General features: G+C 39.7%; 1 protein-coding gene across 1 annotated transcript in view; it reads right to left on the bottom strand.

The window, feature by feature from the left end:
- The window catches only part of LOC146309882 (myocardin-related transcription factor A-like), a 48,521-nt gene that overhangs the window by 20,078 nt on the left and 1,309 nt on the right, over positions 1-27,134 (bottom strand). Inside the window, exons 3-4 of the mRNA XM_084745046.1 lie at positions 26,613-26,788; positions 8,054-8,119 (exon numbers count right to left, since the gene is read on the bottom strand). Coding sequence (XP_084601172.1) covers positions 8,054-8,119; positions 26,613-26,788 — 242 coding nt within the window. The remainder of the gene's footprint in view (positions 1-8,053; positions 8,120-26,612; positions 26,789-27,134) is intronic.

Here is a 27,134-nt window from a genome sequence, read left to right as displayed (position 1 = left end):
CAACAGCTACGCAGCAGCGACTGTTTTCAACATGGAAAGATTGATAAATATACACAGAAATCATTCTGTGTTGGATTTATCATAATGGATTTAATTCACCACGTCTCTGAAAAAGGAAAGGAATACGACTGCAGTGGAACCGATGTTGTAAAGGTACAATGCTTTTCCTGTTCACCTCACTTTAGTCCTAACCCCTTCACTTTTCCAGCAGTTGGGAAACAACAGACAAGACTTTTCTTGGTATTGAGGAGCTGCAGCTAATATTAACTGACACACTGACCTGTACTGTACATTTATTGCCAGACTGATAGCTGTCACTTTCCTGCTGCTGCCTCTCCCTCACTTCACATGCTGCACACACATTACGCACTGCCCTATTCCTTAAAGGAGCTATTATACACTTATAACAGTATCCGTCAATAAAGTCCAGTAAAACTGCATGCTGCAAGAGCACAAAAAAATCCATATTTACTTTCTTGACACTTTGTGGGGAGAGGTTATTTATTCAAACCTACATAGCATACACATCGTAGCTCACTCACCACTTGCACACACCTCCCAGCTGAGTTGAACACACACATATATACACACACACCTGACAGTGGCGAATTGAAATTTTTAACATATTGCCCAACCCTAGCAAACACCCTCACATTAAACCTGAGAATCAGCACGTTAATTTCATAAGCACAGTTTCATTTCAAATCCAATGTGTTGGAGCTAACACAACAGAAAATGTGTTGCTGTACTAATATTTTCTGACTGCACTGTACACACACACACACACACGTACACGCAGAGTGGTGTGACTAGATTAGCAACCCTGGGGTAAGACTTCTGGTACCTGCTCAAGCCTCAGTTCACGTCACTGAGCACTGTCACACTGCTGGTACACAATCACTCGTGAACGCCCTCAGGACCTCACCCCTCTTAGACCTCTCACCCATCCACAAGAGGGTTATGTGGCCACCTTGAGGGTGTATGAACTGCCTGTCAGTCAACTACATGGTTAAAGAGTGGTGGGACGGAGGGAATGATGGATGAATGAGCACAAAATAAGGTTTCGAAAGAGGAGCCGAAAGTGAAAGGGATGGAAATAGATAGGAAGAAGATGGGGAATCAGAAAACGGATGGAGGGAAGACAGGGAGAGGAAATAAATGGAAAGATGCAGCTGGAAGAAAAATGGAACAACAGACCCAAGGGCACATGAAGAGGAGGAAATAGAGAGTGGTGGGATGAGGTCAGAGAGAAAAGACTCCATTATGTGCATGAGTAGCTGCATCATGGCTTCTTGCCACCCTGCTAAAGCTAACCAGCGTTCCCGGTCTTTGAGAACATCGAGCAGCATCACATCCTCTGCGAGGGCTGTCTTTTTATGTTCAGACTGCTGCTGAGTGCTGCTTTGTTTTTCTTGTGTGTTAACTTAATGGTTTAAACCGAAGAGACTGTAGTATTACTCAGCTGTCTCGCAGGTCAGACACTTAAACTGTGTGAAATGTTTGTCAACTTCATGAAATAGCTTTAATAACCACAACATTACTAAAATATCAGTGTTATCTCCTGCAAATATGTGAAGTGTTGACCACAGGTGAAGCCATTTCAAGTGTGAGAACTTTGTGAGAACGTTCTCCACCTCCAATCTGATACTTATACAAAAATAAAAAAGTTGAGAAAACTTAAACTTGCTTCAATAGATTTTTGAGTTTTAAGCCCAAATCAGACTAAGTTATGGAACATTTTTCCAACTTGTTGTTGAGAGAATTTACTTCTCCGCTTTAGATAAACTTGAATCTTTGAGTTTTAAAAACTCAGAAGAAAATTGTATTTTAAAATGGTTAACTCTTGAAAGTGAAAGTGAATAATGGTTAGCAATTCAGTATTTTCATTTACAACCATTTAGTTTTCAAACATTGAATAATGACAAATGAGGTTCAGGTTTATCTAAAGAAGAAAAGTAAATTGTCTCAACAAAAAAAATATTGGTCGTCCAAACTCTATTTAGTTTATTTCAAAACTTTAATTTAAAATTTTAGTAAAGTGAAGGCAGCTGCCTTTAAACTATGAGTTTAGTGAACTGTTTCTTTTTACAGTGTATGTATGCAGAACTCTAATGGACTGAAAAATGTTTTTACACATCTGAGAAGTGTATAAATAAAGTGCTAGGGTATCACACTGTGGGCTTATTATAGCTCTGTCAAATGAACACACCCCACACATCACAGTCTCAGGCAACCAAACAGCTACGCACACACACACCCACTAGGGCTCCTGCTCTTTCAACAAGTCAAGTTCAAACAAATTTGGACTAACGCACATCACATATCTCATAACGTGGAAATGAATTCCAGTGCAACCCATTTAGCAAACCATCTGTCAGAGGCTTAATATAGTTTCCCACCTTTAGTATATTAAATTAAATTTCCCATGTGGTGTCATGCTGTGTCTTGAGACTATGGTGCAACTTTACTGTGAAAAAAAAAAAGTTAAGAATTTTCAAGGAACTGGCTTCACTAGTTAGTTTTGAATGAAGTTTTGAAACCCTTAAGTTTTTAAATCAGCTTAACAAAGTTTTGCCAGACCATAATCTTTTGTTGAGATCATTTGCTTCTTTAGATAAAAAATGTTGAGTTTTAGAAACCCCCTAAAATTTGTATTTCAGAAACTGTTCACAGTGAGCTGTTAACCTGATTCGTCATTCTTCCAGTCCTTGAAAATTAAACGGTTGCTGTTCAGAATGTTAAATTATTAACCATTATTCACTTTCACTTCAATCAGTTTACTGAACAATTTTTGAAATACAATTTTTTTGAGTTTCTAAAACTCAAGAAGTAAGTTGGCTTAGTTTGATATTCATATCCTAACCCTGACATATCACTCCTAAACTCACCAACTAACACTGGCAACAAGCACTAGCCAATCAGAGGCAGAGTTGGGCTGGTCATGACTCTGCCTTCCTTAGACAAAAAAAACCACACCACAATATGTTCAAACTTGCAATTGTACGTCTCTGCCAACCAGTGAAGTTCCACTTTACAGCTATGCCTGTATAATATATGTGGTGTTTGAAGGAATTTAATAAAAGGCATTAGGTGTATAATATAATTATATATATTGTATAATTCCAGTGAATAATGTCCAGTGAGAGACGTGCTGTCTTCATTTAGAGATTATTTTACAGAGGAGTACGGAGGACTGATCGAGAGCTTCAACTGTTTTTACAGAACATTATCACAGTGAAGTTGGATATAAAATTTCATCACTTCATTGTTTTATTCTGTTAGACATTTGTGTCCATTGAGTCCAAGTGGACACTTGTGCCAGATCTAATCAATTTCCCTCCAGGTGTTCATGAGATATCGCATTTATGAGAATGGGGCGGACAGGAGGTCACAGTGACCTTGGACTCTGGCCTTTAACCACCAAAATCTAATCAAATGTCAAATGTGGACGTTTGTACCAAGTTTGAAGACAGTCTGTCAAAGTGAATGGACACATAGATAAACACACGGATTGAGAGACAACCCAAAACCTAATGCCCCAGGCCATGGCTGTCGCTGGAACGGATGCATAGAAGAAAGTCTAGAAGTAAAATGAGTGAGTAAAGTGAATGAAAAAAAGGGTCTATTAAAAAAAGAGGGTATGATGTAGGTTTGTAGCCTGACGACATGAAAAAGAGAGGGAGGACGGCGAGACAGAGGTGGGAGCTGTGGAGATGCTGTCTGTCTGCTGTGTGTGTTGTTGCTCCTCCAACTGCCTTCTGTCTCCTTGAGAAACTACAGAGACAATTATGATAAAGGTCACAAGACAGAGGAGGGTTGGTGAAATGTCAGTGGCTAATTGTTCTGCCATGTCCTTTCTCTGACATTATCCACATAAAACCCACACCTGAACTTAACCATTTCTAACGTACAACCTATCACCAGTGCGGTCAACCGGCATTCACACTCGTGATAATTGACAAGATAACAACACCCAGCAGGGCTGTGGATGTAAACAGCGCCGCCACTGCAGCTGCACTGGGGCCCAGACACACCTGTGGTCAAAGAGGTACTCGCATTAAATTTGAATAGTGCAATTTCCTGTATATCAGCAGAGGATGTGTTAAGAAATATTTTATGTCACTGACTCATTTCTGTAGCGGTGACTGAAAAAATCTGAAAGCCATCCATCATTTTGACAGATGGAAACACTGAGGGCAATCTACTGTGAAGAGTGGTTGTTGGTTGCAGCGAGGGAGAGATCACCTGAAGCCATACAAAAGAAAGACAGAGAGACCTTTGGTGAAAAATCACAAACTCACCACAGGGACATAAAATATTTCAAGTGAAAAAGTTTTTTTAAAAATCCACAAAGGGAGGGAGAGGATCAAAAAACATCACAAGCTATAGGAACATCCTAATCCAGAGAGTGAGAGAGAAGCTCAAACTGACTGCCTGTGCACAGAGCAAGAGAGGAGGGAGAGACCCCGGCACTGTTGGCAGCAGAGCCGTGGACTGCATTACTCTCAGCAGTATGCATGGGCATGAATTACAATATAATATATTTGAATATATTTTTTGCCTTTTGCCCGATGGTCTGAATACGTTGAGAAAAAGATAGTTGACTTTAGAAACAGAAGCGCTAAGAGGGTCTGAAAAGTCACTAAATCTAGTGAGAAAGCTTCCAAGTTGGCAACAACACTGAATTGCTCAATAATTATGATGTGATTGACAAACAAGCTGAAAAATGAGGAATTAATAGGATGGAAAATGATGGACAAGCAAGTGACTAAAACTACATTTACCAGCCAGCGGCAGCGCTTTCTGTCTCTGTCTCATCTTTTCTCTCCATGCTCTTTTAAGTGTATAATCTGTAAATTTGCTCTGCACATTATTGTGATCAAGTTATGTTTTTTATAAGATTTTTTGGGGGGACTTTTAACCTTAATTTGATAGGACAGCTTTAGACAGACAGGAAATTAAAACAGAGTCGGGGGGGAGACATGCAGGAAGGGAAAATATCTAATCTATTCATCCTTAAGTCTAGGTGGACACTGGTGCGAAATTTGAAGATTTGTGTGACCCAAACTGTCATCCATGAGTCCAAGAGTATGTTTGAAAGACTTGCCTCGCCACAGCTGTCACTGGCACAGAGGTATAAAACTTCAAATGACAAATAAAAACCAATCGTGACAAAATTTATACAAGGAGCAACAACAAAGTCTGGAGCAACCTCTGAGTTACAGTCCGTTCTTCATCAAATAGTCTTTACCTGAGTTAACTTTGATCTATTTTTGTCAGTCATGTGACCACCCAGAGGAAGGGATAAGATCTCATCTTTGCCTGTGTCTCCTCGACATAAAGGAGCTCAAATTAAGACCATTTTCTCAAATGTCTTAAATTCGACTCCTGAGAAACAGCCTTTGTCTCATCTCAGCCCAAGACAAATTTGAGTCCAACTGAAGAGAAGAGAAAAATGTTCTTTTTTTGTCTCACTGCACTGATCTTAAATTTGTTTTAATAATCAAAACAGTGAGATCTAGAGGAAAACTCAGTTGTCTTAAGTCAGATCTTAAATTTGTCTCGGTGGTCAAATTAAAGTCTTGTTGCTCCATACGGTCATCAAGCAAAAATCTCTAAAACACGCTTTTATTCTGCTCCTCTTTTTCTCCTAAGGGGGGTTTAGTAGAAACAGATGAGACTTCAGTAAGCTCAAAATAAAAAACTAATTTATTTTTCATAAGAAAAAAGAAAAGACATTTTTTGAAAAGCAAAACTTTCCTCTGGGCCTCATCATATTTGTTTCCTGTGGCACCTCCCCTGTCCACACATCAGCATCTCTGCTCTGTTCAGATAATAAATGCTGCCCAGGATAAAGTGGACATACTGAAACTCCCCTAAATGAAGCAGGAGACATGACACCAACCTAATCGAGGAACAAGCCTTAATTTAAGGATAATAGAAGCATGAATGAAACCATGAGAACAAAACATTTTGGTCTTTTTCCCAGCCATTCAGAAGCAAAGAAACATACATCAAGACAGACAAGAGCTATGATGTCACTAACACCTCCGGTCACACTTAGTCGACTGTGTCTCTCACTGTCTGACTACAAAGACAATAAGAAAGTCAACAGTACTGTTTGTCTTCTCATCGTCAACAATGGTACATCTTAATTTGCACCTTTCCATTTTAAAAGTAGCTCTCCGCCAGACGAGGTCTGAGCCATGCTCATTATTAATGCTGTCTGTGTACAAAGATAAGAACTGGTCTTTGTATTGTCACTAAGAGGAAATGAAGTGTGGGTATGTATTTGTGATACAGAACAGAATGTATTCCTGTAGCAGCTGGGTAAGAGCATAAAATAGTGCACCTAAGTAGTTTTCAGGCGGCTAATTCGAACATTTAACAGATGAATAGATATGAAATACTGGCAGAAAAGATGCATGGCTCAACACACTTCCTGTGTGGCAACGTGTGGGACTATTTTGATGTAAACTGCCACAGAAGAAAGAGAATAAATATTAATATTTGTCAAAATAAGCTCCATGTTCCTACAGTGATTATTAACACCACAACAAAATTCATCCATATGCCGTCTATCGAAAATGACATTTTATAGTGAACAGGTCTAAAAGAAGATCCAAAAACATGTAAGCAGCAGTAACAAACTGTAGATCTGATCAAAAACAACGGTGCACGGGGAAAACTCTTTATCAGACAAGAAGCAGCAAACGGATGTTCATTATGGCAGTTGAAGTGTGACCTTGATTCACCTCACTTTGAAGACTGAAACTGCCGTCTGCCAGCAGACGATGGTGCCATCTTAACCACAATCCAAATCACTTCAGAGAACCGCTGTGTGGCAGGTAATGAGGCTACATAAGGTAACATGACAGATTCTCACAGGTGATGAATGAATGAAAAACCTCACAATGCAGTTTAGTGCAGTTTAACATCCCAGCAATAAATGCTGCCTTCGTGAAGGTTATAATGTTTTTGTTGAAACTGTTTACAGACGTGTTGATTCATCCTGATTGTCTGGATGGCAGCATATGTTGTTCTAAAACCTAAATGGACCTTTCAGCATCAATGGGGCCTTCATAGATTTGATAGTTAGGTCCTTATTAAATGCATGATGGGAAATGTGGGCCATCACTACAATAACCCTAACCCTAATCCAACCCTAACACTCAATTCTGTCATTGTTTTGGTAAAAGCACAGATAATAATGTTGCTAAGTAAGTTATTTCTTTCAAATCAAAGTAACTAGTAATATATTCCTTTTTGAAAGTAACTTGCTCAAGGATGATGAGAGGTGCCTCTAATACTTAGTAAACCCTCATTTGACTGGAACACCTTAAGCTCAGTGTAGCTAAAAAATAAATAAATAAATAAAAAATGAGCCACAGTATATTTTGTTAGGTTTTCATGCTTTATGGTTTGTTTTAGGTATCTTATCTGTATTTTTATTGCTTGTGTACTGTAGTATACTTAAGACAACTTTCATCTCCGAAAGTGGTCCAACTCTAAAGTTGTATTCTGCTCTAATCAACTGCACAATCAATTTTGCAACTATTGTGATTGTGATTAATTGATTAGTCATTTCTTTGAGCAAGAATGTCAAACACTCACAAGCTACTAGAATACATCACTTCAGGATGAGGGAAAAACAGCCATTTTTCACTTATTAGTGACATTTTATAAACAAAATGGTTAATCGATTAATTAAAAAAATAACTGTCAGATTAAGAAGCAATGAAAACAACTTTTCTTCTTTTTTTAATATATGAAATTCAACAAGTGTAATGTATATACAGTCTTGGACTGCATGATGCAATACATAATTTTAAAATGGAATTTTACCATAGAGTTATGGTTTGGTATATTTTCACTTCATTATCACACAGATCATTTTAAAGGACCCATGAATTAATGGTTGGGTTATACAATAAAAAGTGACTTTAAAAAGGCTGCATCCGTCTAACATTGTGAACAATTTATAGTCTGAATGTACTAAAAATGGAAACATGGTCAAACATTTTCATCAAAAAATACACCGCTGTCTACTTACGTGGCATGATCCCCTGGTTGACCAGCTCCTCTCTGGACCTTCTCTGTTGTAGCTTCAGCTGGAGAACTGAACACGAAGAAAGAGACAAATGAAAGGAAGAAGAAACGAGAGCGAGTCAAAGCAGAATGAATGGGGAGTTTCGTCAAAGCAGCAATACACTGTCTCTGTTTCACTTCCCGGCCACAGAAAACCACAAAGGTAGCGATATTACTCACAACCTGGGGGCAACTGAGAAAAACATGTATGAATGCAAGCAACAACGCCATACCGTTACATCTAAGGTTCTCTAAAGATTCTCTTAGTAAGCTACTGCTGATCAAAATTGGTTCTCTGTGGTCTTTGGTGAGAAAACATACAAAGGTTCTGCCACACACTACAAAGGGAAAGGAAACACACACACACAGATGCACAGTTTCCTGTCTCAAGTACTTGATTAAATAGCAGCACACACGCTTCATCAACGCAAAGAAGAAGAAGTAAAAGAGTGACAAAGAGAGATAAACGAAAGCAATATTTAATGTAATGTCATTCATCCTGATATTTACATTTTTAAATTATTTACACGTGTGACTAATCTGTCAACCCAGGAGTATGGAGGCTCAGGTATCAGCGAGGTTCGACGCAAAACGATCATTAAACTCCCGAAGAAAAACAGTATTTGCATTTTGGCTCCATTTTGCCTTCATGTTATCGTGCTCAAAAATGCTATCAAACTTGTTCTGACTCACCACGTCCTCAGCCAACCTCACTTTTTTTTTTTCAGACGAAAGCATATCTGCGAAAAAGTTTGAGGACTGAACTTCCAAAATGAAAATGTGAATTGCCAGGAAATGATCTTCTGCAGATCAGCAGTTACTCTATATCTGGGTCATGAAATCAGCATTGAAGTGTAACAAAATGTGGCATCGGGAGATATTTTTTTGGTAGATGGCTCTTTTTCACACACCCTGACCGTCTGCAGTTATATTAGCTCACACCTTAGCACTGCAGAGCTGTGGCTGAGATGTTGCACAGTGGGCTATGTGTTGTGTCAACTACCAGTAATAAGACGGTGCTTTGACCGGACGGATGACATTGTGTCAACTGCGGTCTGCACGCACACAGTTAATGTGTATGTATCTATCTGGTAAAATTTAAAGTTAAACGGACAACTTTTCAGCCCCCTAGGATTTCCAGTCCTAGGGGTATTATTGTTGTGCCGCTGTGGCAGAGACAACAGATAACCTGCCAGTCAATCATGAGGGCACTGCAAAGGTAAACACTGTCTGGTGGGGGGACATCTGAGACAATACTGGATCACTATCTGTTTCCTCAGAATCAAAGCCTTGCTCTGTGAAAAAAAAACTATCAACACTTTGGAAATAAGAGTGAATAAAGAAGCATGTTCACTTAAGATGAAAATTGAAAGTGTGTATTGCATAGTAATAACATATTTTGAGTAACATTAGTGTATTACAAACATAAGCTACAGCAGGAGTTGGCATGACTGCGGAGGGGGGAGTAACATTAACAGAAAACATGTTTGTTCATTAATTGACCCTTCCTAAGTCCCGCCCCTCTATCGCTCGGGAATTAAAAGCAAAAAGCTGTGTATGTCCACTTCCATATTACAGTCTTAAGTCATACGTAATGTGAATAAAGGAAAGCCGATATGAAAAGACAAGTCCGTAAGGACATGATTTCCTCCTAATAATACATATAATTGCTTATCATTTCATTGTTTAACAGTAAAATAAGTTTTAATTAAACTTTAATTAACTATCAGTTATGGTTTATTATTATTATTATTTTCTTATATGTAATTATCCCTCACATACCAAAACATGACTTGCTGCTTTTTTGTTGATCAGTTTGACAAAAGGAAAGCTAGCCTCCTCTATCACTACTAATCTATCAATACAACATACTTGCTACAAAACAACAGGAAGAGCTTATCTCACATCTCTCTTTCTCTCATACATGACCTCTTTTGGTCTTCGTCCTCCATTTAACTCTGCCTTCTTATTTTTTTAAACGTATGTTTTTGCTACACAGTAGACATCTGTGTGGTGGTGTCTCAGAACTGCCAACATTTCTGTATATTCTGAGCTGAGATGATGAGAGCAAACTCTGTCGCTGTGGCCTCCTATTCCAAGCAGAATCAGCAGACAGTCCCTCTGCGTGCCCTACAGTAGCCTGAGATAAAAACATTCATATTCCTTTGATTTCTGTGATGGGGACGAGGCTGACGCAGGATGGTGCAGTTTCTCCCCTTGGCATCAGGAAAGATTTAACTGGCTCCTGCGGGCAAACATGGGCAGACTAACAAAACAAACACTAACAAATACTCATTACAAGCATGCATAATATTTGCAAACACGTACACACAAACATACACAGGGGTGCACATTAAACATGCCCATGTAAACACACATATTTTAATATCTCCACCTCCATGGGTGCATAGTGTGAATATACATACACAATGATGAGACGTGCCCATGCACGCTCAAACACACACATACACACAAAACACTTGTTTTTCGAGGCAGATGATTTGTGCCAAGAGATGACAGGCAAGTGATGCAATGTGCTGATACAGAATCTATTCTGGGAAAGTGTGCTCATTGCTCAAATGCCACTACATAACAGCAAGTGTACCTTCACTCAACAACAGTTTAATGCAGACATGAGCAATTCTAATAATAATAATAGATCAGAAGTGTACGACAAAAAGGTCGCATTTAAAGGGGTCTTGGTTGATTGTACTGAAGGAAATCAAAAAACTGTAAACACCATGTGAAAAATCATGCAAACTTATTTATCATCACAGTCTAATCATGAGAAAGTTTTGCAGACCCAGGCGTAAACCCCTCCCCTGAAAAGTTTTTGTCCAATCATAGATTAGCAACTTTAACTAGGCACAGCAACCCTGTCAACCTTTGTATTTCTCCCTGTTAACAGCTTGCTAATCAACCATGCTCCCAGCTTGTTGAATGCTATTGGTTGTCATGTAAGCTAACATTAGCTGCTACAGTTTTCTTAGAACGAATCATACTTGTAACACGAGGACTGACTCCTCAAGAACAATACTGCTTCTTCACTTCACCTGAAAAATTTTGCACGGGACAGTCTTGAAACATGATATCATGTACAGTATAGCATCAAATCCATATATTCCTCTTTTACATTGAGTGAGCTAGAAACATTAAAGAGTCATCCAGGGATAGTATTTTCAGCAAACACATAAAGTTCATGTTAGCTTAATTAGTTTGGTAGCTACAGAAGAAAGACCAGTTGTCATTCTGATGGCAAAATTGGCAGTAACCAGTTAGACATGAGAAGCTGCATTGTCTTAGCCTGATGGTTTGTGACACAGAGCCATCTGGAAAGTTGTCCTTAGAAACCCTTTGGAAAAGGGCAAGTATTTAAAAAAACACTTAGCAGGTGATTGGATGAACCATCTGTCTATCACGTCTAACTTAAACCAATCAGCTCCATGGAAATTTCTCACTGTTGTCACACCTAAAACCACGCCTGTTGCTGCCAATGGTCCCTCTTAGAATTTGAAGCCTAGCTAGATGGACTCTCGTGTGATCTTGTAAATCCAGCTGTCTTGCAAAGTAAGCATTGTCTGCCTCTGTTAGAAATTAAGGACCCATTGTTTTGAATGAAGTATTTCAAGTACAGGCATGTACAGTTTTTTCTTACAGTAAGTCTGTTTTTTAAGTCTTTAAATCTGAATGGAATATGCTTTTTGTGAAAAATGAAGTGTGTTAAGGGCTGACAGTGTTCTTTTACTTTAATTATCTTTAATATGTCTTATATGCAGCCTTTCCTTTAATCCAAGATGGTTTGGACACAGTAGTCTTGCCAAATTGAAAAAACAGAGGTCAAGCAGTGGTCATGTGATGAAAATGAACTTACGCGAGGTGTATGTGATGGGTATATAATGTACAGTATGTGTGAGGTTGGCAGTCTTGGCTAACTGCTACGTAACATGACACACCTGTTGCAACAGGGTTTGCACACATGGTTTAAGTCCAGTGGTCTCCAAAGGGTGGGCCGCGGCACACTGGTGTGCTGTGGGATTTTGTGACAACCATACATTATATTCTAATTTCCAATTATACAAACAGTTAAGAGGGAATCTTTAACAGCTCATTTCCCAGTACAGAGGGAATTTCTAGACCCTACATTTGGAAAAAAAACCTTGCATCAATGTGAACTCCAGTATTCACCATTCAAATTCAGGGTTCATCAGTTCAGCGTTGCTGGATTTGTGGGAATTATTTGAGTGTCACACATCAAAGGCCCTGATTGATTGATAGAGGCTATTTTGCAAAGATTTGGCTACAAGTGCGCCTTGAGATTTTTGCTTGCCCTTTGGGATGCACAAAAAGTTTAAAAACACTGGCTTGGTCAGTACAATTAAAGATCTCGGTTATGAAGCAATATTTCAGTTTCACTTCATATTCAGTCACTATCTTTTCAATCTTCTGCTCTTTCTCTCAGCTACATCACTCTGCTGTCTCTCTCATTTTCCTTCCCTTCCTCTCCTGGGAGAAATGACAAAAACTAAGCCTGGCAATATCAGTATCGTCTTTCAAAACACTGCTCCAAATGGATTTTAAACATATTTCTATAGACTTGAATAAATCTCTTTTGACCGATATGGATCTATTAAATTTAATCCCATTTTAAAAATCATTATTGAGCACTACACAAGTATAATTTACTTCCTTAACTGTCTATTTCATTATTTCAATTTTGCCAGTATTCTCTTTTTCTCTTTTTGTAGCGCAGCACTTACTGTCCTCTGTGTTTTCTGTTTCTCTCCCTAAACTGTGGTCCTCCTCTCTCCTCCCTGTGCTCTCTCACACAGTTTTCTATTTGTGTCCATGTTGTAAACTTGGAATCCAATCCCTCTGGACAGCCAGCTGAATTAAAACCAACATTACTGTAGACTGCCAACACACACACATACACACACACACGCACACACACGGGATTCCCTTCACTGAAGAAGGAGGGGGACAGAATGAGACAGGTTGTAGCTGCGTGGACTGATTGATAGACTAGTCTGAAATACTCAGAAAACACAGAAAGTACAATTTATTAATTGATAATATTAAACATTGCCTGGAAAAAATATTGCATGTATTCAGAGGTCACTAATCATAGTGTTTAGTAATCAAACTGTTTTTTAAATACTGCTGAAATGTTTGGACCTTTGCATGGTGCATTATGAATATTGCACATTATCCAGAACATGACAAGAACTCACGAAATGCTTCAACTTTTTAGATCCAGCAGGATCACAGTGTATGCAAGTAAACAACACTGTGGCTAACATTGGCAGAGCTAGTAGCAGCAGCCTGCTCACCTTGCAGGTTACTGTCCACTTCATTGTTTGTACATGAAGAATATAAATTGTTCAATGTGCTGAATATGGTTAAAATTGTTCGGGTTGAGTGTTAATAGTTTATTCTAACACAGCCTGCATACAACATGATTCTCATTTTCTGGATCAAAATACTGACAAACCGTGCAGTTTTTGAGCTGTCATCTGTCCCACTTTGCTGATAACAACATCTGGGCCATCCAGGCATTAGCGAAGGGAGAACGGAGTTGCAGTCTGCCAACGCTGCAGCCCCGATTAGTGGCAGGCAGTTGCTTAACATCTTAGGAGCAACAGTTAACTGCCATTGTGCATTAATAAAATATGATTATTTCGTTTTCTGTTACATCTGTGACAATCAAAATCCTGTTTAACAAGCACGTTTTCCAACATACTGTAACTTAGTCAAATCAAATCAAAACCAACAGCTGTTAGAGTTTTACAAATAATATAATTGAAAAAATAATAATGAAAAGAACCTTAAATCATATTTAAGGGGGCTGTCTCAATCCATGTCACTACACTTTAGACTTCTCTGGAAGTCTCTTCAAGTTCGCAGGGTTTGTTCTTTCCTAAATTGGTCCAAACTGCTCTCAGTCCAGCTACTTTGGTACTCGGCCCATGCCGCCTCAGTCGACAGGTTGCTGAGTTCATGTGCTCAAGGCAAAGTGTGCTGTGCCCAAGCTGGATGAGCCCCAAATGTAACCCTGCCACTTGTAGAGTATTTGATCCACTTAACACCTGAGGCCAGAAAATAAAGCTGGATGACGCTCTGAGGAAGGCTTGCACGCTTAAAAAAGTCAATGTGTTTTTTAAAATGACACAAATCTGCAAATGTCACCTGAGGTGACACAGTAACTGTTTTTCTTCTCCACTCCCAGTGAAGTCAAAGCATTAATCCAACCAGCTACATACATTTTAAAAGCATTGAATGTGTTGCATGTTTGACTATAAAAGTCTTGTACTGTATGCGCACTGGAAGCATGACACACAACAGGTATCCCACCTTGTCTGAGACTCTGACAGGCCTGGCGCTCTAACTCAAACCGTATGGCTCTCTCATCCATGTTCCTGCTGATTGGTGGAGGCCTGAGAGGGACAGGGTCAATGCGGACACAAGGCAGGTGTTCCAGCATGGTGAGCGTGATCAAACTAGAAGATTAGCCTGTACGAGACTCTGTGAAACAAGCACGAAGACAACAAGGAGGAGGAGGAGGTCGGCTGCAGCGTAGTCCAGGTGTTGGATTTGTGCAGCTGTCACAAGTCACAAGTCTGTACATCCACAAAACAGACCAATGTAACCCTCTTTGACAGGTGTCTGGAGTCAGCTGTTATGAGTGAAAAGTGAAGGTATGTATCTCCGCAGCAGAACAGGCATTTTCCATCACCTCTTTGGAACAAACACTCCTTCATCAGATTAGAATGGCACGGTCCTCTTTAACAAAGTCCTCCATTTAGTGAAGTTTAAAAAAAGCTACTGTATCAGAGCTACTGCACAGCTTTAGAAGAGCTTCTGCTGGATTTGCTGCAGCTACAGGACCTACTAAGACGTGTGCGAGTGTGTTCATGTGTGTGTCAAATGTCGGTGAATCAGTGATCAAGCAGTCTGTCACAGCTGTTGCTGTACTCAGTCATTCAGCCGTTGACAGACACAAGCAGGCACACACAAGGACACACACATACACATCTACACGTACACACACATGTTGAGAACACAGCCTTGTTGCTCCTCACCAAATTCCTCTCACTTAGCACTTCTTATCTGAGCTCAGCGCGGGGTCAATGATATGCACCTGTGGGTGCACCTCTCTGTCGTCGTGCCTTCAGGCCTAAAATCATTATACACACACAAACACCTGCTGCCACTCTGCATGCCCCCGCATCTTTTTTCTATCCTTTTCCCTTTATTGTTTGTCTGTCTTTCTTTGCACCTGTCTGACTTTTGTTTTCCACTGACTGAACCATGTTCAAAGAAATTTATTCAAACACAGGAACATTGCTTGTTTGGTACAGTTTAGTCCACGTGTCAAATTCAAGCCCCATAAACCAAATCAATCAAATCAAATGATACCTCATTTCATGTGACCCATGATAATTTTTGAAGAATCCTTATTATCCCCATCAGGCATTAGCTGGGAGGGGGTAAGTGCATGCATGAGTGAGTGTGTCATCAGTGGATCTATATCTTGTCCATAGCTAATTTCACATACTATTTTGGAAACACCACTAGGGTCCACAAGTGATCAACAACTGCTTCAGTTTGAATTCTTGTTTCAGTTAGGGACAACATATGTGGGAGGGGGGGTCATGGTAATGTTGGCAGAACTTTGCAAAATGTCCGCTGGTTACATCTGGCAGTTGTGGTGGCATTGCAGTAGGTGCTTCACCATCTGTTGCCTGGCGGGGATCTGCACTCTACTGAGGAACTAGCTGTTATTTTGACTTTATTGCTTACACTGCTTTTCTCCAGTTCTTAGCTGGTGCCTTATAGTCAGGACTACTGACCTAACATGCATGTTTTTGATGGTGGGGGAAACCCGGAGGAAACCCTTGCCAAAACCAATAATCATCCAATGGACAGGCAATTATATAATATGATGAAAAGCAAATATATTTATATAGCCTTACATTCACAACCAACTCTTTGAAGGGAACCGTGATGCTAATGTGGCCTGAGATGAAATTGAGTTTGACACCCCTGGTTTAGTCAGACAATCTGCAATGCAGATCTTGACCCTCCGCCAAGCATACAGCTCTATGCTTCATATGAACACAAGTGGAATCAGCAAGAAAGTATTCCAAAAGAACGACAGAGAGGTCCATCACACTTAACTAAACCTTTAGGGATCTAATGATACACAAAAAGATTATCACAGTATCAATCAGCAGTGACACAACAGTTTTAACAAACCGCTCATGGCGACTTTAAAAATTATTGTGCAAATGAAAAACACACTAAACCCCAACATGGTGAAATACAACAACTGCTCTAAAGGCCAGCCTTACATGTTACAGTTGTACACTTTATATTGTCAACCAAATGCAAAGAAAATGTGGTTAACTGCAGCCTCTTGATCTAGAGATACAGCAAAAGCAGCCAGCTTTATCTTCATCTCAAGTCTTCCATTAAGTCTTCAATTTATTTAATTTAATTTGCCCCACATATGCAAGGTCCATCTATCCATCCAGTTTCTTCCACCTATCCAGGGTCGGGTTGCAGTGGCCTTTTTGGCCCCTTTCAGACACAATAAGATTTGATTTGAAAAATCCAGAAGTCAACCAGGTTGAGTTGTGCGCAGCACAGCTACAGGCCACTTGTCACATGGCACAAGCCAGTAAAAATAATAAGTTTCTGAGCACAGCAGATGTTCTAATTCTGTGGTTTACACTTCAGACTGGAATCTCAGCTAGATCCACGTTTCGCTTATGTCCTCTTGTCTTACTACGGAAGCCCATTATTGCTAATGTGATGAAAAAACATCCTGTAAGTCATTATAATGAGAAACTTTGTTGAAATAATGACTTATTATCTCAAAATAATGAGTTAGTATCTGAATATAATTACTTTGTATCTCAAAATAATGAGAAACTTTCTAATTATTGTTTGACTATTTTTGGAAAGCCATCATATGTTTGTAATAGTACACACACATAAGGAGAAATTAAATTCAATATGAAGAACCTTATTGCCTTGAATAAGTCCATTCTTTGAGGCTAACATCTAGCACTGACTTAGATAATTAGTCATTGGGGTTTTTAATTGAAATAAAAAAGGGAAATAAATGCATCCTTAGTCCAACTCTCAGCTGATCTGGTCTCTCTCAGTGGGTCAATATACCTGCCTGCATGCCTTTAAACTGCCTTTATCTCCCTCTTTCAGCTCGACTGCTTTCTCCTCTTGCTGCCTGCGTGTCAGTATAAAACACCTGTTCCCGTCCACTGACAGTTTCATTCATCTCCATTATTAAGGCTCTGTCCCAGGTGACATCAGATAATTTGACATGACATTAAAAGGTGAGAGGAGGCCCTCTCAAGGTGAAAAAAACGAACCGCTCACTTCTCATCTGTCGGTTTGCATTACAATGAACCGATGGTGCTTGTCATGTTCACATTATGTTCAAAAAAATGATGCAGCTGCAGCGGTGCTTCAAAAACAAAGAAATGGTGAGCGCACAGTAAAGTGTGTGCTTTTGTAAAAGATTTGGTTATCAGTGGCATAAAGAAATAAAGGATTGTTACATGAGCTCATGCACACAAATAACAGTGTGCATATTTGTGTGCACATGTTAAATATGCAGGATGATGTGTCTGTGGGTGCATTTCCGTATCAGGGGGTGTTAATATGCAAGATGTGGTGTCCCCAGGCAAAGAACTCCTCAGTCTGACAAGAGAGGGGAAAACGAATCAGGGCTCTGATCCGCCATTACTTCAGATAAGGCCCCGACCAAAACGCTGGCAGGGATAATCCCGCTTTTCTGGGTGTGTATGTGTGCATGAGTGTAGGCCTGTGCGATTGTTTATTCTAAGAAAGAGTGTATCTACGTGTGACAATGTGTCCAACTCTATGCATCACTAATATATGTGTATAATTTATGTAACAGCAAGAGTATAAATGGGTCTACGGATGTGTTTGCTCATCTTTGTTTGTATGTAGCTGACTCAGATAAGTCTCTATAAAGTGTGTGCTCATATCAGTCGTAAACTCGGAGATAAAAGCCAACAAATTGCTAAGGGCTCCAAGTGGACTGTAAATCTCCGTCTCTCTATCCTTCTCTCCCACACACAGAGCTCAGTCCTGCTGTATCAGTGGAGGCAGATGTTAATCGCTGTTTATTAATAAACAGAAACAGATCTCAAAAATGGTTTTGGAGAGGTAATCTTTCCCAAGCATCAAACGCTGTGGATTAGTCAAGGTCAGCTGTAGTTTGAGTGCTGAACTTCCTCATCGCCTTCTGTTTTCAGGTAGATTGCCGCGGTCCTAGGGAGGAGAGGGTTTTTTTTTCCAGTTGGAGCTGTACAAATACTTACACTATGCTGAAGCCATACTTGAATAACTGTTGTGGAAGTGAGAGCAGAGATATGAGGTAAAGATACCATCTTACAAGAAAAGGACAAGTGCATACTTTGAAGATCTGCTCCACTTAACTCCTTCTCTGAGGTCCTTTTTACAGCTAAACTCCACCAGGCATGGCTGTGTCGCATTATGGCTGTGCCACGTCAGCCAGAGCTGATTGCGGCCATTGTTCTCAATGCTTGTGATTCCACCAGCATCGCCTCGGCACATCCCAGAAGCATCTCCAGGCTTAGCTCCGCTTCAAACACACACCAGGTCTATTTTTGACGGATGCCGTATCAATCTGCACTAAGCAGATTGAGTGGGCAGAAAGCCAGGTGCAGAAAAAGTAGTGAGAATCCTGTCAGTTTTCAAAACAAATGACCCCTGGGCAGACTGGCGATCATAAAGAGAAACAGAAAAGAAACTTATCTGTGGTAGACCCACAAAAATCAAGGAAAGAGGACCTGATCAACATAATCTGAGCAAGCTGACATAATCAGGCGGGCAAAATACTCTGCTGCTGAAACGCTGCTGGTGGGGACATGAAGCCATGTGGAGGATGGATCAAAACGGTGGCACAGTGGGCAGCCGTATAGCTCAGCATCCATGGAGGCTGTCAGTCCTCTGCAGCAGCCACTGGTTCATGTCCCGCATGCGGCCCTTTGCTGCATGTCAACCCCCTTTCCTGTCTGCTCTTCAGCTGTCCTGTCCAATAAAGACAAAATCCCAAAAAATAACTTAAAAAATGGTGCTGTGCCCAGTGGAATCAACGCATTACATCTGGCTTTTGTCTTCACTGGAGAAGGGTACAATCGGCATTCACTCTGGAGTCAGATGACTCTGCAGTAAACATGGGTATTTATCAGCTCCAGCTCCACGTAGCTGTGATGGAAAATGAGACCTAGATGGACACTATTATTTATTATGGACGCTATTTTCACCCCTTCTCAGCAGAGACAATGAAGATGCCTCTGACACATGTGCTTCCTGGCTCGACTATTTGACTCAGTGCGCCCAGCACAGCTGAGTTTGGACCTGCTTGAAGGTGAGTATTTAAATGATAAAGCGCTCGTCTTTAGTGGAGCCTCTGAACAGTGGATAAACATTTCACTTCCTACATATTCTTCATAATAAATGTCCGCATTATTTTGTTATCTAAAAGTTTTTATTGTGAAGCAGCAAAATCAGGAAATGTTGGGGTTTCATCAGCAGTAACTTCGCAACAAGGCGAAAGTGAACACGAAACAGTAAACTAAAGCAGGTACCTGAAAGTACAAACCGTCACAGGAGAGAGACCAAACTTCAAACCACAGAGAGATCTTTCTTCTTTCTGCTCTCCAGAGACACGAGCTGACAGACATGAGTTGAGTTTCAGCTTTCCAATGCACATCAGAAAAATAAACAGAAAGCCAAACACGTCTACTGGCAATAGAAAAAGTGTTAAACGTCTATTTTTGGCAAGTGTATCCGCATTTAAAAAACCTGCATTCATTTTGGTGTAAAATGGTATGAGTCATACCTCAGTCAAATCTGAACACACAGACATGATACTCAGATTTTTAAAATCAATGTGACTTACACTTCCCACGTATGTCATTATCTCCAGTTTCTATTGTAAATAAATGCCCATCAATCCGCTTAGAAAGCACAGAAAAAGTGTGCTCCTTGTAACTTGCCTGAAACTCATCAAACTTTAAGTATTATTCAGTATCTAAGTAGTCCAGTGATATGTGTTGTCTGTGCATCCTTGGCTGCACTGCAAAATTAAACAGCTAACAGCTGATTCGGCATGCTAATAGAGCAAATTTGCTCAAATGTGAACAAACATAGGCCAAAAAAATTTGAGCTCACGCTGCAGCCCACAGGAAACCCATATTGCGGGATCTGTAGTTCCAAAAAAAATAGACGTCATTATCTCCCAAATAGTAGAAGGACAAAGAATGATAATGTAAGAGACAACATCCATCATCTGTAACCACTTAGTCCCTCAAGGATAAGTGGTTATGGACTGAGGATTTACACCAAGCACTTCCTGCATGTACACAGTCAGACAAACACTGGTAGCATTCACTGCAGGGAGCAAGTGGAATCGATTTTCAGCACATACCAACTTTCTGTACACTTCCAAGCATTTGATCCCAAAAAACAGGCCAGTTAAATTCAAAGTAACATGGTCATATTTAGAGCTGTAACAATTAATCAATTATTAATTGATTATTAAATTAATTGCCAACTACTTTGACAATTAAATCATCGTTTAAGTCATTTTGTTCTAATTCCAGCTTCAGCTATGAAAATACTTATTTGTTGCAGCCATAGTTATATTCAAAGTAATGTGGTTAAATTAATTCTTTTTTTCTCTTGGACTTTTTTTTTAAAATAGGCCATTAAAAATGATCAGTAGTTATTAATATCGACTGAAACATTTTATTATGATAAATTTTTCAGTTATATCACCCAGCCCAAAGCTATAGCTGACTAATGTATGTAAAGTTGCCACTAAAGCAACAGGTGGTTAAATGACCTGAAACGAACCACAAATTAAGTGTGCACGTGGACGTATGCACGTGTCACAGCTGTGCTCCGGTGTCTCAACAAATAACACCACACCTCTGTCACAGGAGAGCACAGTTAACAGATTCAGTGTGGACGGAGAGAGTCTGAAGTGTGACTTCAGATAGCACACGTGTAAAATGGCTCCTTTTGGACTCCTGTACGGGCCAGATCGTACGAAAAAAGTTTTAATTCAGAAGTGTTCTCTGCTGACCTTTGAGCTTGACGTCATTACCCTACAGAATGCCTGGCTCTGTGCTCATCAGTGTCTCACTGTCATCTCTGGGGAAGGTGGCGCACGGATCTATTAAAAGGATTCGCTGTTATGTCACTGAGAGGAAATGATGGGACTACAGGTCAAAGGTCACTGCCAGAAGTAGTCGCTGTAAAGTAACGTGTCAGTGTGTGTGTTCATTAAAAACCTGACTCAGTACCTTAGAGAGAGCCCCAGCGACCCTCAGCTCCACCATACAGGAAATTAAAGCATGGCTCTGAGGCTGCAGTACACAGAGGGATAGTTATCCTTGTTTCAAGACATTAAACTAATGTCACTGGTAGCTGAAGACAGTTTATCTGTTGGATCTAATTATTGCTTATTGTAGAGAAGCAGTTTGATAATTCATTAAGGTTCTTCGGTCATGAAAAGCTGGATCATGATTATAAACTGTCTCCTATAACTTTTTAAATAGCAAAAAATTCAATTATCTGTAGTGTATTTTAATTTTTAACAAGTAATCTACGGCTAAAAATGTTCCAATCCTTACTCCTCCCCTAATGGAGTTGTCATGCAGTCTACTCAGTGCACTCTCCATACAGGGTGTCCATAAAGTCTCTTTACAATTTAATAAATTTATTACAAAAGCAAATGAATTGATAAATCTGTGGAAATTATTACAAAGTGAAAAGTAGATATTGACATTGATATATGGGCACCATTAGTTGCAGGAAGCACATCAAGACGGTACTCGATATCTTGCCATGTTTGCCATGAGTTGCACTTTGTAAGCGTACAATCGCAAGTTCTTGTGTAGGACTTTGTGTACTGTTGAACCTGGCAGCTGTAACTGTCTGACAGCAGTACGGATGGACATTGTAGGAGAACAATCAAAGGCTTGTCTTACACGATCGATGTTTTCCTCAGATGTTCTTGGTTGTCCACTCCCCCCTTTATCCAACATTGTCCCTGTCTCCATAAATTTCTTGTGCCATGCAAGAATTGACGGATGTGACGGTGAATGTCTTCCATACTTAATCCTGTAGTTTCATTGAATCTGCGTATCCGATTTTGTTTCAATAAACCACGATACACATTGTGCCTTTTCTTGAGGAGTAGCCATTTTTTTAGGGATTTATTTAACAGAACCTATTTCATCAACAGGGTACCTGAAATACACAAATGCAATGTGATTAAAAACTTTGATAACTACTGAGTACATAGAACAAATCTGATTAACATATCTCATCAATTGCTTTTGTAAAAAACAATTAAATTTTAAAGAGACTTTGTGGACACCCTGTATTTCCGCTTATATTATTTGTGCTTTTTCTCTCTGTCTAAGAAAGTTGTTGATGAAGTAGCTACTGGTACATCACTGGTTTTATTAGTATTTTGCAGCACAGCATTCACTGTGTTCAGGTTCCATACAGAGAAAGTTGTTTTTAATTAACTTTTGACACAGTGATATCAGGTTTTCAAGCACTTTATTTCCCACTATACCTTTATCCAAAAAAGTCATTGATGAATGATTTACCCCAAAATGAAAATGTAGTTATTAACTATTGATCCATGTCAGTCAAACTGAGGTCTGCGTGAAAACCAAAGACACGAGTCAGGTTGATCTCTCACTATTAAAAATAAATGGAACATTTTGTACTTTGACAGCTCCAAAAGATGCATTTAATGCATTTTGATCTATGTGTTTTGGGGCTGTAAAACAAGACTCTTTAACATTGAATTGTTAATGATAATAAAAAGACCAGAGAAATACTGTGTGTAGTGTTTATTGCTGAGGACATGTACAGCCATCGCTCCAGATGGACGCAGGATTCACAGCCTTTTGCTGAGTTTTATTTTGCCTTTGAGTTTGATGAAGAGTTTTTTAAGATAAATAATAAGCTCATCTTAGTTCAGTAAAAAATAGAAACTTGAATTCAGAAGGGTTACATTTCATTATGGACAACATAATGAATTTCCTTTCTTGATTTTGTTGGTGTTTGTTTTGTTTATTTATTAGATTATAAAGGCTACAGGACTTTGTGAAAGTTGTAAACTAGCTGCTTCATGGGATCTTGTGTCTTGAGACACAAAATGGTAGTAGACTAACACGACAGGATACATACATATACATATATATATATATGTATATGTGTGTGTGTGTGTGTGTGTGTGTACGTGTATAAATATACACACACACATCTATGTGTATATATGTATATCGACAACCCAATACACAGATGCCTTTGACATAATGTCAAATACCTCTTCACATTCTACTGATAATGTCAGTTGCTGGCCATATTTTAGACATTGCACCTTTCAACTCACCTACATGATAAGAGTTGTAAATAGAGCTGCATGTATAGTGAATAGTTTAGGGTGAACTCTTTCTTTGACCATGTAATCTATTTTATTCTGCTTGAGTACTCCTCAACCCCCACGTCCCCAACCAACCCGCCCTCCTCTGACATTACATCTCTCCTTCCTCTTAACCTTTGTACTCTCTCCAACTGGTTTAAATAGCAGGACCAGCTGGCCACATCGCTATATCCAGAACATCTTTATCTGTGCACACAGGGGCTAAGGTTGCATACACCTTATACACGCACACTCACTGCCACAAAGAAATGGTTTATTCATGGCTGATTAAGGGGATTTGGGAAGGACAAGGACGGATCTTGAGTCCATCAGGTGATATTCTGCCCATGAACTGTTAAATGGATTCACATTTGTCTGTCTGGTTGTGCTATTTGTTCTGGCCAGAAGGTGGGGACATGCACCATCTTAAAATAGAGGGCTCCACGGTGCATTCCTGTTTTAACTGGTACAGTCATCAGCTCACACATTTCAGATTATTGTGCCCACTGTTTACTTACTGCACTGATATATTCATACTGCACATCTAAAACACAAACACAAAACATAAGACACGTGTCTCTCCATGTAATATAATATTTAGTTTACTTTAATTGCTCAAATGATCATGCATACAAATTCCCACTGACTAGGGCTGAACAGTTAATCAAAATTTTATCAAAATAGCAACATGGCCTACTTAAAATATCAAAAAAGACGAGGTGCAATATATGTTAAAGACCAGTTATTGTTGTGCTGCAAAGATGTCCTGGCCTAGATATCATATTCTACAATCTTGCCAACTGGCCGCATCTTTGTTTGGTACAGATCCCTGCAAAACTCCATAAACATTTTAATATAGTATATTATAGTATAATAATAGCTTTTAATGACAGTGAAAAAATAAATCCCTATAATATTGCGAATAATATTGCAACTGCACATTCAATGCAATTGTTTTGTTTTGCGTTTTTTTTTTAAATAAGAACTGAGAGGTTTAAATAGTTCACAAGTGATCAGTGAGCGATCTTTAACACTCATAAACACCAGAGCTGTATTTGCATTACTGTTTGAAACACATAGCAACAAGAATTAGCAGCTTGGTTTAGGATGACACGTGTGGACATCCAGGACACAAATACCTGACTGGTGGCTCACACTGGCTCTGTCTTGCAGATTAAAAATACTATTCAGCAAGTTGGTTGCAAACCATCCAGGCTGGACACTGTGTCCGGAGGCGTGGCTGAATTCCAGGAAGAGGAAGGCTGTGGGTTCAATTAGTCCCAATTGGCATTAACATGGGATCTCTGTCTGGTCCGGCTCCAGAACAAAATTACTTGGGGGGCGTCTGAAATTAGCGAGAGTGCACTAGTGTCTATCTAAAAATTGAAAACAGTGTTAAGTGAATATAGTGTGAATATAGTGTGCTTTATGAATCAGAATGTCACCACTGATTTGTTGATCAATCCGCAATCTCTGAGAAGTGTTGTGCCAGAGCGCAGTACTGTTATGCACGACTACTCACTGCGTTTACCTTCATTATATCGCCTGAAAACAACAGCAGGCTGCTACAAGGACTCATAGCAAAAGTATCACGCATTTGATCCCTGAAACTCCGCAGTGCAAACACATGTGTAACACTAATTACTAGACTAAGTGACCATATTGGAGGTGAGATACATTAGAATTAATGCTAAAGTGGCCAAATCACCAAATCAATATGCATGCTTTCACACCCTGGAAGAACCAGGCATATCTCTGTCTGTATATATAAGGAAAAACACTGCAATGCATTGTGATCAAAATGCGATCAGATCGGCCACATCTGGCTTGTATTATGTTTCAGCCAGATGTTCATATAATCCGTAAAACATGACCAAATTAATAAGAAAAAAAGTAGCCTAACTCCCCCTGTTCCTGCTAGCTTAAGTGAAAATGTTTTTAATCTTGTGAACATGCCCATGTGGTGTTTTTCATATGTTACGAGACACATCAGGAGCGAAATAAGCAGTAAACGCCATGTCTGAGCATTTCTTGCTTTGAAACTGCAGTGAGCAAGGGCAGTCTATTTCCATATTAATGAATCCTTAAATACTAAATGGCTACATGTAAGCCATTTTAACATGGTATTTGAATTTATTACCTCTTGCAGAGCATTTTATGTTGTTTAAAACATGACTGGAGGTGGACTTTGAGTGGATATTGCTTGTCTGTGCATGTGCATCCTCATGCACACAGGAAAAAGAAACCCCACACATAAAAATATTGTTCTGTAGTTACTAGTTACGTGTGGCCAAAATCTTTATAGGGTACCTTTAATACCAGGTGTAAATGGGCCTTAGTTCTTACATTTAACCCATTTTAACTTCTAGAATATTCCCTGCAGCCTGATTTACAGACACAGTTAGAGCAGACAGAAACCTCCTCTAACTAAGTGGCATGTTTATACTTGCAGACAAACTTACACATTAGTCTTAGTGTTTGGGTCAAGCTTAAAGGTCAACTTTGTTGCCAAACTGTGTGTGTGTGTGTGTGTGTGTGTGTGTGTGTGTCAGGGTGTGTGTGTGTGTGTGTGTAAGCAAGCTCAGCCCCAAGTGCATGTGCATTTGGAAGACACCACTTGCTGTTTATAATGAGGTAATGCGAAGGGAGACCTAGTATGTCTGAAATGTAAACTCCAGCAGCAGCTAGCAGCACGACAGATGCTGGAAAAAGTGTGGCACACAAACACCCTCTCTCCCTCGAGGAGCATTTGCTTCTTTGCATCTTTATGCAGTTAGATACAAATAAAACAGCCCACAATCATGCTCAACAGACAAATCTAATCAAATGGGACGCGTTGTGGTTTCATTTGCATGTTTGCAAACGCGTGCCTGAGTTTTTCTTGCTCGTCTGTTTTAGTCAGTTTGCAAGGTGTGCTCTTCTAAAAGCCATTTCACTTGCCTTTACTTAACTAAAAGCAGTTTAATTTGGTTCGAGTGTAAAAGCTAACACTCACCGTTCATCCTCTCTCTGACTGGCAGCAGGTTGGGGGCGGGCTGCAGGGACAACTCTTGCAGCTCATTGGCCACGGCTTCGCTCTGAGGGCTGGGGAAGGAGGCATCTGCATTTGGTCTCTTTCCAACCTTGGTCTCCATGGTTACCAGCGATTCAGAGTGAGGCTTCCAGACAGACCTGAGAAGTGAGGAAACACATCAACACAAAACACTTAGAAAAGTGCAAACCTAAGTTTCAGGTGCAAATCCACCAAAACAGTGTTAGTGTTCCCTCACATCATGAAGCATTTTGCCCTAAATTTAGTTCTGCCTGTTTTTAATCTTTTCTGCTCCTACCAGGTATCCTCTGTTCTACACCTGTCACATGCACTTTCTGTCTGTCCCTGCATCCCTCCCTCTCTCTCTCTGTTAAAAATGACTCATTTATATGAGCCTGTAGTTAACAGTAACAGTGGTAACACACACCCAACACTAACAATGGGTCTGCCACTAAATATTTCACTGATGTTAACACTAACAGAACT

The sequence above is a fragment of the Lutjanus erythropterus genome, chromosome 19 (assembly GCF_056507025.1).
Source record: "Lutjanus erythropterus isolate fLutEry1 chromosome 19, fLutEry1.hap2, whole genome shotgun sequence".
NCBI classification, from domain to species: Eukaryota; Metazoa; Chordata; class Actinopteri; order Lutjaniformes; family Lutjanidae; genus Lutjanus; species Lutjanus erythropterus.
The sequence above is the reverse complement of the archived record's forward strand: the minus strand, read 5'-3'. Positions and strand labels throughout refer to the sequence as shown.